Raw genomic sequence first — 11623 nt, 5'->3', positions numbered from 1 at the left:
CCCCCACTCTCCCTTCCCTCCCCCATTGTCTGATCTCTCTGTCTCTCTCTCTCTCTCTCTCCTTCTTACTCTGTTTCTTGTACTCTTTCCTTTGGTCACACCAGTCTGAATTTTATTCCATTTGTCTCTTAACCCCTTCATTTCAGGCTTGCTCTCAATCCCTTTTTTTTATCAGTCCCTTACTCAACCCTCATTCCTGTCTGTGGAGGACTATCTCATGCTCTTTATCACTCTCAATGTGTCGCAGTGTTAACTCTTCCAACCCTTGCCGCTCTCACACTCTTGTTTTCCATCTATCTCTCTCTCACTTACATTTTCTGTTTCAATCTCGGTGTCTGATTTACGTACTCACTGACTCATTCTCATTTGGTTTCTACACACTGCATCGATTTCCTATATTTTTTTCATCCTTTTGACGTGCTGTTTTGTCTCCTTTCTCATGTTTGACTGTTTCATCACTTTATTCTCATTCTTTAGTTGTCTGTATCCCTCTCCTCCTATTCTCTGTGTCCAGCTCTCGTTGTTTCATCACTGTCTATCCTACACCTCTCTTTCACCTCACAAGGGAAATGGAAAGGAGCAGGAGAGCAGTTTTGCTGCATTCCAGGAGGGTGCTGGTCAGACCACATCTCGAATGCCCTGTACAGTTTGGAATCCTTATTTGAAAAATAATATAATTGTTTCAGAAGCAGTTAGAAACATTCACTCAACTCATTCCTGAAACGAAGGAATTATTTTATGATGAAAGGTTGAGCAGCATGCGTCCAAACCCACTGGGGTTCAAAAGAAAGGGAATTGATGTTACTGCTGTGTAAGACACTGAGAGGATAGTTCTTGAGGGTTTTTCTCCCCGATGGTTGATGGCCTCTTGCCCAGAGAGCAGTTAAGGTTGGTCATTGAATGTATTAAAGGCTGAGTTACAGAGAATTTTGATGAACTGGAATTTCAGATTATGGGAGGAGGGGCAGTCGGAAACATGGAGCTGAGACCACAACCAGATCAGGGGTGATCACATTAAATAATGGAGCAGGCTTGAGGGGCTAAATGGCTTCTTCCTGTTCCTAAACTCCTGTGGTCCTGAATCCCAAATTAAACCCAAGGAGAGCTGTGGATGAGCATTCTGACACAGACCCAACATTAACGTGTTGCTGACACTGGGAGCAAGCAGTTACAGAATTTGCAACAAGTCTTTTGGGTCTCAAAGCCCTTTATTTGACAAAGATCACCAGGATCTCAGAGGATTAAACTCTCAGGTGAGCTCTCTTGGTTTTGCTGTTAACAGTGCAGTACACAACCTCTTTTTTTCAATACCTGCCTCCATCCTTTAGTGCAAAGAAGGTTTAATCCTGCAACATTTTTCTTATTTTTAAAATGCGAACTCCTGCTGTATTTCCAAAACTACCTGCTCCCATTTGCATTGTGTGACACTGTACCATTCAGTTTTATCCTTGCAATTGATCTGACAGTGAGCTGAGGGGTCAAGGAGAGGAGAATGCTACTGAGATTGTTCAGCCTCATCACAATCTACTGGCACGTGCTAGTCAGACAACAGGATTACACTCCATGGGATGTCCCACAACTGGCTATCCAGCTCCTGCTCTCTCTCTCCCTCTCTCTCTCTCTCCCTCTCTCTCTCTCTCGCTCTCTCTCTCTCGAGATTGCTTTGCTGTATTATCTGAGATCATTCTCAGTACATTCCACCTGCTGCAGAACAGAAGGAAGCTGGTGAAAGGAATCTGAGTGGATTTTGGAAGGATTTCATCGTCCGGTTAAATTTCGCAGTGCCTCTCAGCAATGAGACTGTGCCAGTGCAGTGCTAATGCAGTGCCAACCTGTCAGTGAGAGATCAACGTTTACACTGGGACCGTCTCTGGCACCTTGATTGGAAGCAAAACGCCAAAGGGCACAAAGATCAGGGGCTCTGCCCCTCAACCATGACCAACCATCATCATTGAACAACGTACATAACCACTGATTTAGTTGGTGGGAGCTTGCTTTGTGTAAATTATGTGGTTATGTTTCAACACATCAGAATTACAGAATTGCTATGAGGCATTTTGAGACAATCTTAGGACGTCAAAAGTGCTACATTAATGCAAATGAGTTTGCTTTCCCTATCTTTGATAGAGGTGTCCTTGGTATATCTTGCAGTTGGCCAAGGACCAGGAGAGATTCTTAACTTTAACCTCTCTTCTAGTTACTCTCCTTCTCACTAAACTACAATTTCATCTCATTTTACCCGGTAAAGTAAGTAGGGCCTTGTTTATCAGTGAATGATGAAGGATTCAGTCTTATTTTCAGATGTTTTACGTACTTGCATTTTCTCAGAAGGAGAGGGACAGTCCCTGTTCCAACAGCCTTTAGATTAAACCTTCACTGGAACATCTCAGGGGAAACTGGAAACTTCCACACAAATCAGATCATTATCCGAGTTTGCTTCCAGTTCCCAATCACCTAATTTCCAGGATTTCCAGGATTTCTGCCCTTTGCTTCACAATAACTTGCCTCCAGTAAACACGAGATGGCTTCTGGTAAAATAATCAACAGAAACCTGTTTAACCAACTTTAATAACATAACCATGACTTGTTTGAAGCTTTCTCAGAATGACAGACAGAAACCTGAGTTGTCTTAGTCTGAAGTTGTGGTAGCAGTGACACATGCAGCACTGAAGGTGGCTGTTCAGCCCATTGTATTTGTGCTGACCCCTCAAAAGAACTGTCCAATCAACTCACTCTGCTCTGTCCTGAGAGCCCTGCAAATATCTATTTCAAATGCTGATCCAATCCTCTTTAGAACATAATGATTGATGCTGTGAGCAGTCAGGAACTGAGTTGGGCTGTGTGGTGGGAAAGTCAGCAGGAGGAATTACCCTGTTCCTGGATGTTCCTACAGTGACAGTAGCTTGGCACTTTTCTGCCCATGTTTTTAATTAAATGGATGATTAACAGTCGTTTTACAATCATTTTACACTTGCTCAGGGGTGTTACTGACAGTGTCCCGGCTCCCTGCTATGTGGGGTGACCCCTGCTGTGTGGGGGGGTGACCCCCACTGGTCTCTCAGGGAGGACAGCGTTGGGGGCAGTTGTGAGGGTTCTCTGAGGAGTTTCTCTGGGCTGTTGGTGCTGTGATTGGTCCGGTCACTCAGCCAGACAGATTCCTGTTTGATGGTATTGTGGTAATATCGCTGGCCAGAGGCCATGTCTAATGGTGTGGGGATCTGAGTTCAAACCCCACCGTGGCAGATGGTAAAATGTGAATTCAATTAGTGTCTGGAATAGAGGGAAAGGAAAGTAAGCCTAAGGGTGACCAGTCACTGTTTGTTGTTTAAACAAAAACCATCTGCTTCACTAAAGTCCTTCAGGGAAGGAAATCTGCCATCCTTACCTGGTCTGGTCTACATGTGACTGTAGTCAGATGTTGGCACTTACCTATGTCTTACCCAGTTAATAATGGGTAATAGATACTGACCAATGGTGACCAGCCATGTTTCTGCCATTCATGGTAGGGTTTCCATGGTGCGGAACCTACTTTTTGTCTGGCCAATGAGATATCCCGGCCTGTGCCTCAGGTGGCCTCTGACCTTTTGTCAATCACTTCAGATTTAGTGTTGCCTGGTTACCAAACATTGTGGGGCTGGAAACAGATTCTCCCTGTACTCCTCCACATTCTGAAATAAGAACTAATAAAAGGGCAAACATCTGGTCACCCTCTCATTATTGTGTGTGGGATCTTACTGTGTGCACAGAGACAGAGTGTACAGTGTACACATTACTTTTCTGAAGGGGCTGTGCAGCACGTTGACATGGCTGAAGCAGGGCACGTCCTTCTGTCAAATAAAAACCTTGAACAAGCCAGTGACCTGCCCTTGTGAAGAGGAACTGAAGCTGCTCCTTGTCTCCTGGGCCTTAAATGGCGCAATTGTACTCGCTCAAACAATTCTGTTTGTAAAAGATAAACCGTCAGATCGAAATCAGCACTAATTCATGGAGAGAAACTCGAGCTTTGTCTAACACCTCCGAGACACCTCCCCTCTGAGTAACCTCACTCTTGTACATCAAGGGCATGATCAGATCTCTGCGAGATGATTGCTCCAAGCCTCGAGGCTTTGTTCTGTAAGCCTGCAATGCAGCAACAATATCTGCATCGATCTGCTCTGGATCAGATAAAGCAGCTGAATAGGATGTGGCGATGAGCACCTGTCACTGAGCCCAGTGTCTGCAGCAACACCTGCTGCACATTTCCCTTCAAGGCTTTGATTCACTTGTACAACAGCCAAAGGAATAATTTAAATCTTTGCACTTGATCACATGACGACAAGAAGGCTCAGACCCGAGGTGAGAGAGGCCAGGCCTAGCTGGGACCTTCACTCACTCTAAGCTGCTGTTTGCATCTGGAACTTGGTTCTCTAAGGCTGAATGATTCCCATTGCCCAACAAGAACATGTTCAATTCCTCCTCAGTGTTTCCTCAAGGTGGGGAGCTCAATGTCCACATTTCCACCCCAGTCACGTTTCCTCAGAGCACCTCTCCACCCGATTCCTCCCTTATTAGGACCCCCGCCCACTCTCCACCACAACCTTTCTATCAGCCTTACTGTATTCTTTAATCATCTTCTCACGTTATTGGGTGAGGTGTTATTATCTTAGACACACATGAACGTAAAGTCTGAGTTCAAAATGCATTAAGCACTTTTCTTGGGCTAAATTCATTTATTCATTCCATTTAGGTAGCTGGGATGGGACATAAATAAATAAATAAATAAAACCAGAACAATGTGTCTGACCACAGGTGGCAATCCGAATTCTTTTTCATTCATTTTGTGGGATGTGTGTGTCACTGCCCATCCCTAGCTTCCCTTGGAGAAGGTGGGAGTGAGCTGCTTTCTTGAACCACTGCAGTCCATGTGCTGTAGATTAACCCACAATGCCCTGACAAAGGGAATTCCACGATTCTGACCCAATGACAGTGAAAGAACGGCAATATATTTCCAAGACTCTCACTGGCACAGTCCCCCACACACACTGACTCTCACTGGGACACAGTCCCCCACACACTGACTCTCATTGGGGCACAGTCCCGTACACACTGACTCTCATTGGGGCACAGTCCCCCACACACACTGACTCTCACTGGGGTACAGTCTCACACACACTGACTCTCACTGGGGTACAGTCCCGTACACACTGACTCTCACTGGGGTACAGTCCCGTACACACTGACTCTCACTGGAGCACAGTCCCCCACACACACTGACTCTCATTGGGGCACAGACCCCACACACACTGACTCTCACTGGGACACAGTCCCCCACACACTGACTCTCATTGGAGCACAGTCCCCCACCCATTCTGAATGTCAGTGGTGGAGGAAGCAAATGTTTTGGATCCCGTGCCAATCAAGTGAGCTACTGTTTGTCGAGCTTCTTGAGTGTTGTTGGAGCTGCGCCCATCCAGGGCAAGGGGGGAGTACTCCACCACACTCCTGACTGGTGCCTTGTAGATGCTGGACAGGCTTTTGGAGGCAGGAGATGAGTTACATGCCACAGTATTCCTAGCCTCTGACCTGCTCCTGTAGCCACTGAGTATATCTCGTGAATCCAGTTGAGTTTCTGGTGAATGATAACCCCCAGGATGTTGATAGAGGGGCGATTCAGTGAAGGTAACATCACTGAATGTCGAGGGACGGTGGTTAGATTGTCTCTTACCAGTGATGGTCATTGCCTGGCATCTGTGTGATGTGAATATTATTTGTCACTTGTCAGGCCATGCCTGGATATTGTCTGGATTTTGTTACAATTGAATATGGACTGTTTCAGTATCTGAGGAGTCTGGAATGGGGCTGAATATTGTTCATTAACTAATCTCTCTCTTTCTCTGTCTTGTGATAGGTTCTGTTATTCAAACACTCCTCATTCTGGGCATGATATCTCAGGTAGGTGAAAATTCCTTTCAGTACTTAAATAGAGACAAACAAGAGATATCTCACTGATCCCACTTTGTTGGTCTGCAATATAACAAGAGTAGACTTACTCTGTATCTAACCCTGTGCTGTCCCTGTCCTGGGAGTATTTGATGGGGGACAGTGTAGAGGGAGCTATACTCTGTATGTAACCCCGTGCTGTCCCTCTCCTGTGAGTGTTTGATGGGGGACAGTGTAGAGAGAGCTTTACTCTGTATCTAACTCCGTACTGTCCCTGTCCTGGGAGTGTTTGATGGGGACAGTGTAGAGGGAACTTTACTCTGTCTCTAACTCTGTGCTGTCCCTGTCCTGTGAGTGTTTGATGACGGACAGTGTAGAGAGAGCTTGTCCATTCCAGTCTGGAGATGTTTGTGGTCAGTAAATCACAACTACTCTGTCCCTGTCCTGGGAGTGTTTGATGGGGGACAGTGTAGAGAGAGCTTTACTCTGTATCTAACTCTGTACTGTCCCTATCCTGGGAGTGTTTGATGACGGATAGTGTAGAGAGAGCTTGTCCATTCCAGTCTGGAGATGTTTGTGGTCAGTAAATCACAACTACTGAATGTTTCTGTTTGCCCTGAGCTATAGCTAGGGCAGTCAAAGTTACAGTTGTAAAGTTTCAGGCTTATTGAATTCAGGCAGTATGAGGCAGGATGTGGTGAGGTTGAGGTGCCAGAGAAATGTACAGAGAGACAGAGCCGATGGCACCTGTCCTCATTCAAGGTGGAGAAATGAGTGAGAAGGAAAGTGCCGGGCTGAATACGAAAGTCCAAGAGGTTGTATATATTTACTCATGAAAATAAATATGAGATGTAATTCTTAATTTGCAAGCAGTCCTGGAGATAAAATCTCCACTGCTGTACAGTCCCACACACTGACTCTCACTGGGGTACAGTCCCACACTCACTGACTCTCACTGGGCCAAGAGGTTGTATACATTTACTCATGAAAATAAATATGAGATGTAATTCTTAATTTGCAAGCAGTCCTGGAGATAAAATCTCCACTGCTGTACAGTCCCACACACAGAGTCTCACTGGGGTACAGTCCCACACTCACTGACTCTCACTGGGGTACAGTTACCCACACACCCAGTGACTCTCACTGGGCTACAGTCTCACATACACTGACTCTCACTGGGTTACAGTCCCACACATACACTGACTCTCACTGGGGTACAGTCCCACACACACACTGACTCTCACTGGGGTACAGTCCCACACATACACTGACTCTCACTGGGCTACAGTCACACATACACTGACTCTCACTGTACTACAGTCCCCGCACACTGACTCTCCCTGGGGTACACTCCAGCACATAGTGACTCTCATGGGCTACAGCCCCACACACACTGACTCTCACTGGGGCACAGTCCCACACACACTGACTCTCACTGGGGTACAGTCCCCCACACACTGACTCTCACTGGGATACAGCTCCCCCCCACACACTGACTCTCACTGGGGCACACTCCCACACACACTGACTCTCACTGGGGTACAGTCCCACACACACACTGACTCTCACTGGGGTACAGGTCCCCCACACACACTGACTCTCACTGGGGTACAGTCCCACACACCCACTGACTCTCACTGGGGTACAGTCCAACACACACTGACTCTCACTGGGGTACAGAGTTACACACAGACGCACACACTGACTCACACTGACTCTCACTCAGATGCACACTGATGAGTTGGTCCTGGGGACCTTGTGTCTGTCAGTTTCTCAGTCAGTGTCTGGGTGATTTTCCTGTTTTGGGCTGTTTAATCATGATACCTCTGTCTTCCTGAACAGATTGTGTTCTCTGTTACAGCTTAGCATCTGCTCCACTGTGCCCCCACTCGATCTTACAACTACCATGTACGATGACTATGACTCGACCGATGAGCCGGTGTCTGTGGATTATGATCAGTTTGTACAGCAGTGTCAGAAGGCAGACGTACGGTCTTTCCGCCAGTCCTTCCTGCCAGCCATCTACGCGGTCATCACTGTCCTCGGCTTCCTGGGTAATGGTCTGGTTGTCATCACCTACATTTATTTCAAACGACTAAAGACCATGACAGACGTGTACCTCCTGAACCTGGCCCTGGCTGATCTGCTGTTCCTCTTTACCTTGCCATTTTGGGCTGTCAATGTGGTGAAGCAGTGGGTCTTTGGCCCGGTGATGTGTAAGACTGTCTTTGTGCTGTACCGGGTCAGCTTCTTCAGTGGCATGCTGCTGCTCATGTGTATCAGCATCGACAGGTACTTCTCCATCGTGCGAGCTGCTTCGGCCCATCGCCACCGCTCCAAGGCTGTGTACTACAGTAAGATTGTCTCTGTTTGTGTCTGGCTGTTCTCCTTGGTTCTGTCCATGCCTGAGCTGCTGTACAGTGGCCAGAAGCAGATTGACAATGGGCTGCTCTGCAAAATGAACCTGGACAACAGCACAGTTCTGTTCACAGCAGGCACACAGTTAGCTGTAGGCTTCCTCATCCCTTTTGTAGTCATGCTGTTCTGCTATTGTGTGATCATTAAGACTTTACTATTGGCCAGGAATTTTGAAAAGAACAAAGCAATCAAGGTAGTCTTTGCAGTGGTGCTAGTCTTCCTCCTGTTTCAGCTACCCTACAACAGTGTGATGCTGATAGACACCATCAACGATGTTAATGCCACTGTCACCAAATGTGAAGTGAGCAAGAGAATGAATATAGCCATCGATGTGACAAAGAGCCTAGCCTACGTCAGATGTTGCCTCAATCCTTTCCTGTACGCCTTCATTGGAGTCAAGTTCCGCAATGACCTGTTGAAACTGATGAAGGAGATGGGTTGCATGAGCACGGAGCAGCTGATTAAATACACCCACTTTAAGGCCACCCTGACCAGTAAACGTGGTTCCACTGTAACAGACACAGACAGTACAACCACCTTCTCCCCATGACACCGTGCTGTCTGAACCCACTGACAGTATCTCCTTGGGAGACTCACCTGGACAGTCATGCAAAACCCACCTGGACTTTCCAAATGAGAGATTTTCACAAAATGTTAATGTGTCAGCGAGATGGTCCTGGAGAGAGTCTGCGCTAAGACAACAACATTATCTTCATCGATGGTGTGCCCAGAGAGCACTGCTGCAAGTACTGACCGGCCCCTCAGTCTCCGTTTCAAACTGCTGGCTGCAATTGTGAACAATTCTTCGATTTCCTGATTCTTTGACTTCAGATTTAAGTTGTCTCCCAGCCTGATCTTTCACCCTGCCTCACCAGCAGGTTGGCAGTAATATTCACAAGAGTAGGTTTTATTAACCATTGCTGTGGTTACATAATCTCCCACATTCCGAGGGACATCACACTCATTCTCACTGCACTGACAGACACTGTGCTTTCCAAAGTTTAGCTCTTGCTCCAACTCAAATACAAACAGGTCCCGAAACCCAGGGGAACAACTACCGAGTGGGTGAAATAATCTGTAGTCATTCCCTTGTTCCAGTTTTGAGACCCTGGTGTATCCCACTGATAGTCAGTCTGCGTGGGGCTGTGCTCCAGTGAGAGTCACCTTCAGGACAAGGGGAGAAAACTACCTTTAAAAGAATGCTTTATGCAGTTGTTTGTATCTATTTCCCATTTATTTTCTCCTGATAAATTGAAATTAAGAATGTGATGTAGATTCTGTAATGCAAATGTGTTGAATTCTGTCAAAAATGTAGAGGTGTATTTAAAAACAGAAAATTAGGAATGGGCTTTGGAAGTTCCTTTTAAAGTGTTGCTCCTGTTACTTTCCTCTGCTTTTACATTTTGCACTTATTGGTATGTTAATATTTCACGGGATAATCATCACATCAGGGTCACAGCTCCAGGTATTGAAAAGGGAGGACCAATTTTGATTTCCTGTCACAACATCTCTTTAAAAGTGAGATATTTCTCACATTCTAAGCCAGTGCAGGTTTCCCCGAATTTCGGGCACTCATGTGGCTGAACTCTCTACCTCAGACTCTCCCTTTCCTTGTCTTTGCAGTATTTTACACTGGCTCTTGACCAGTTTGTCTCCTGCCTCGTTTCCAAGAGAAGGGGGTACCAATAAACACAATCCCTACTGACACCAAATTCCCAACCTCCCACAGCCCAAGAAAATCCTTCATTCCAACACAGCTGCTGCCTCCCACCGGCCAACCCTGACTCTCAGCATTGAGCCCCCCCTCCTATTCACAATCAGATGGAATCAGGAGTCGCTTTAAGACGAGTCAGACCTAGAAACCAGTGAATGTGAAAAGCCAGTAATCTTCAGAGAGCTATCATGACCAGGGCACCATGAACATCTGCATTATTGGAATGTTCCTACTTTAAAATTCTCACCCTTGTTTTCAAATCCTTTGATGGCCTCATCTCTCCCGATCTCTGTAATCTCCTGCTGTCAACCCTCTGAGATCTCTGCAGCTCTTCTGTTTTTGGCTTCTTGAACATACAGAATTTTAATCCCAGTGGCAGCTTTCACTGTCTACCCCTGTCTGCCTCAGATTTCCTTCTTTAAGCTGTTCTTTAAAAGCAACCCCTTTCACCTGTCCAAATATCTCCTCACGCAGACCTGATGCTAGATTAAACTCCTGCGAAGCGCTTTGTGAGGTTTAGTATATTAAAGTCACCATATAAGTACAAGTTGTTTTAACTTTTGTACTGTGGTAAAATTGAAGTTATGAGATTGTGGGTGATGAAGATATCAGTAATTGGATCTCTTTCAATGAATGTATTGCAGTTTAGCACATTTCTTTTTTTAAATTTTTCAACATGTTTAATGCCAATGTATTGCTAATTCTAACTTTGTGCCTGTGTAATATTACTTTGAGTAATTGTATTCAGAAGCAGAGTTATAAAGTGTGGCGCTGGAAAAGCACAACAGGTCAGACAGCATCCGAGGAGCAGGAGAATCGACGTTTCAGGTAGGACCCTTCATCGGGAGTCCTGACCCATGAGTCCAAATGAAGGGCTTTTGCCCAAAACGTTGATTTTCCTGCTCCTCGGATGCTGCCTGACCTGCTGTGCTTTCCCAGCACTACACTCGCGACTCTAATCTCCAGCATCTGCAGTCCTCACTTTCTCCTTGTACTTAGGAGAGTTTGGAGTACCAAATATTTTTGTATGGATTAATCATCTTTATTGTAAAAAGAATGCTTTCCTGTAATAAAAGCTCGTCTTAAAATGTTCCAGTTGATACTCTGTGACATTTGTTTGAATTGATTCACTGTTGGAATGTTTCTGACACAGCCTGGTAATCCAATTAAACCTGTTGCACTATAACCTGGTGTTGTGTGATTTTTAACTATGTACACCCCAGTACAACACCGGCATCTCCAAATCATGGTAATTACTACTCAGCCGAAAAGCTCAACATCTTTATTGAGGAGTGCACAGGACTGCACAGCCTGGAGTTACATGCATATAACCAGAAAGAGTATTAACAGCCATTTTCCTGACCTCATTCAGGAACTTACAACAATCTGACCTTTCCATGCTCACTTTTAGTGAAAAGTGATTTTTAAAACTGAAAATAAACTTAGTTGGCCACAGGTGGTTTTGAACTCTGGACTGTTAATCCAGCCACAGAATCCCTTACATTGGCCCACAAAGAAACACATTTCACTATCATTCAATTAGCATTCAGACAGACTCTCACTCACAAGCAT

General features: G+C 45.6%; 1 protein-coding gene across 1 annotated transcript in view; it reads left to right on the top strand.

Moving 5' to 3' along the window:
• The window catches only part of ccr7 (chemokine (C-C motif) receptor 7), an 18621-nt gene extending 7384 nt beyond the window's left edge, over positions 1 to 11237 (top strand). Inside the window, exons 2-3 of the mRNA XM_043674713.1 lie at positions 5888 to 5931; positions 7781 to 11237. Of these exons, the coding sequence (XP_043530648.1) occupies positions 5888 to 5931; positions 7781 to 8887 (1151 nt within the window). The 3' untranslated portion in view covers positions 8888 to 11237. The remainder of the gene's footprint in view (positions 1 to 5887; positions 5932 to 7780) is intronic.
• The last annotated feature ends 386 nt before the right edge of the window (positions 11238 to 11623 follow it).

Source organism: Chiloscyllium plagiosum, chromosome 33 (genome assembly GCF_004010195.1).
Source record: "Chiloscyllium plagiosum isolate BGI_BamShark_2017 chromosome 33, ASM401019v2, whole genome shotgun sequence".
Classification (NCBI taxonomy): Eukaryota; Metazoa; Chordata; class Chondrichthyes; order Orectolobiformes; family Hemiscylliidae; genus Chiloscyllium; species Chiloscyllium plagiosum.
Note: the sequence above shows the minus strand (reverse complement) of the source record. Positions and strands in the feature narration are given on the sequence as shown.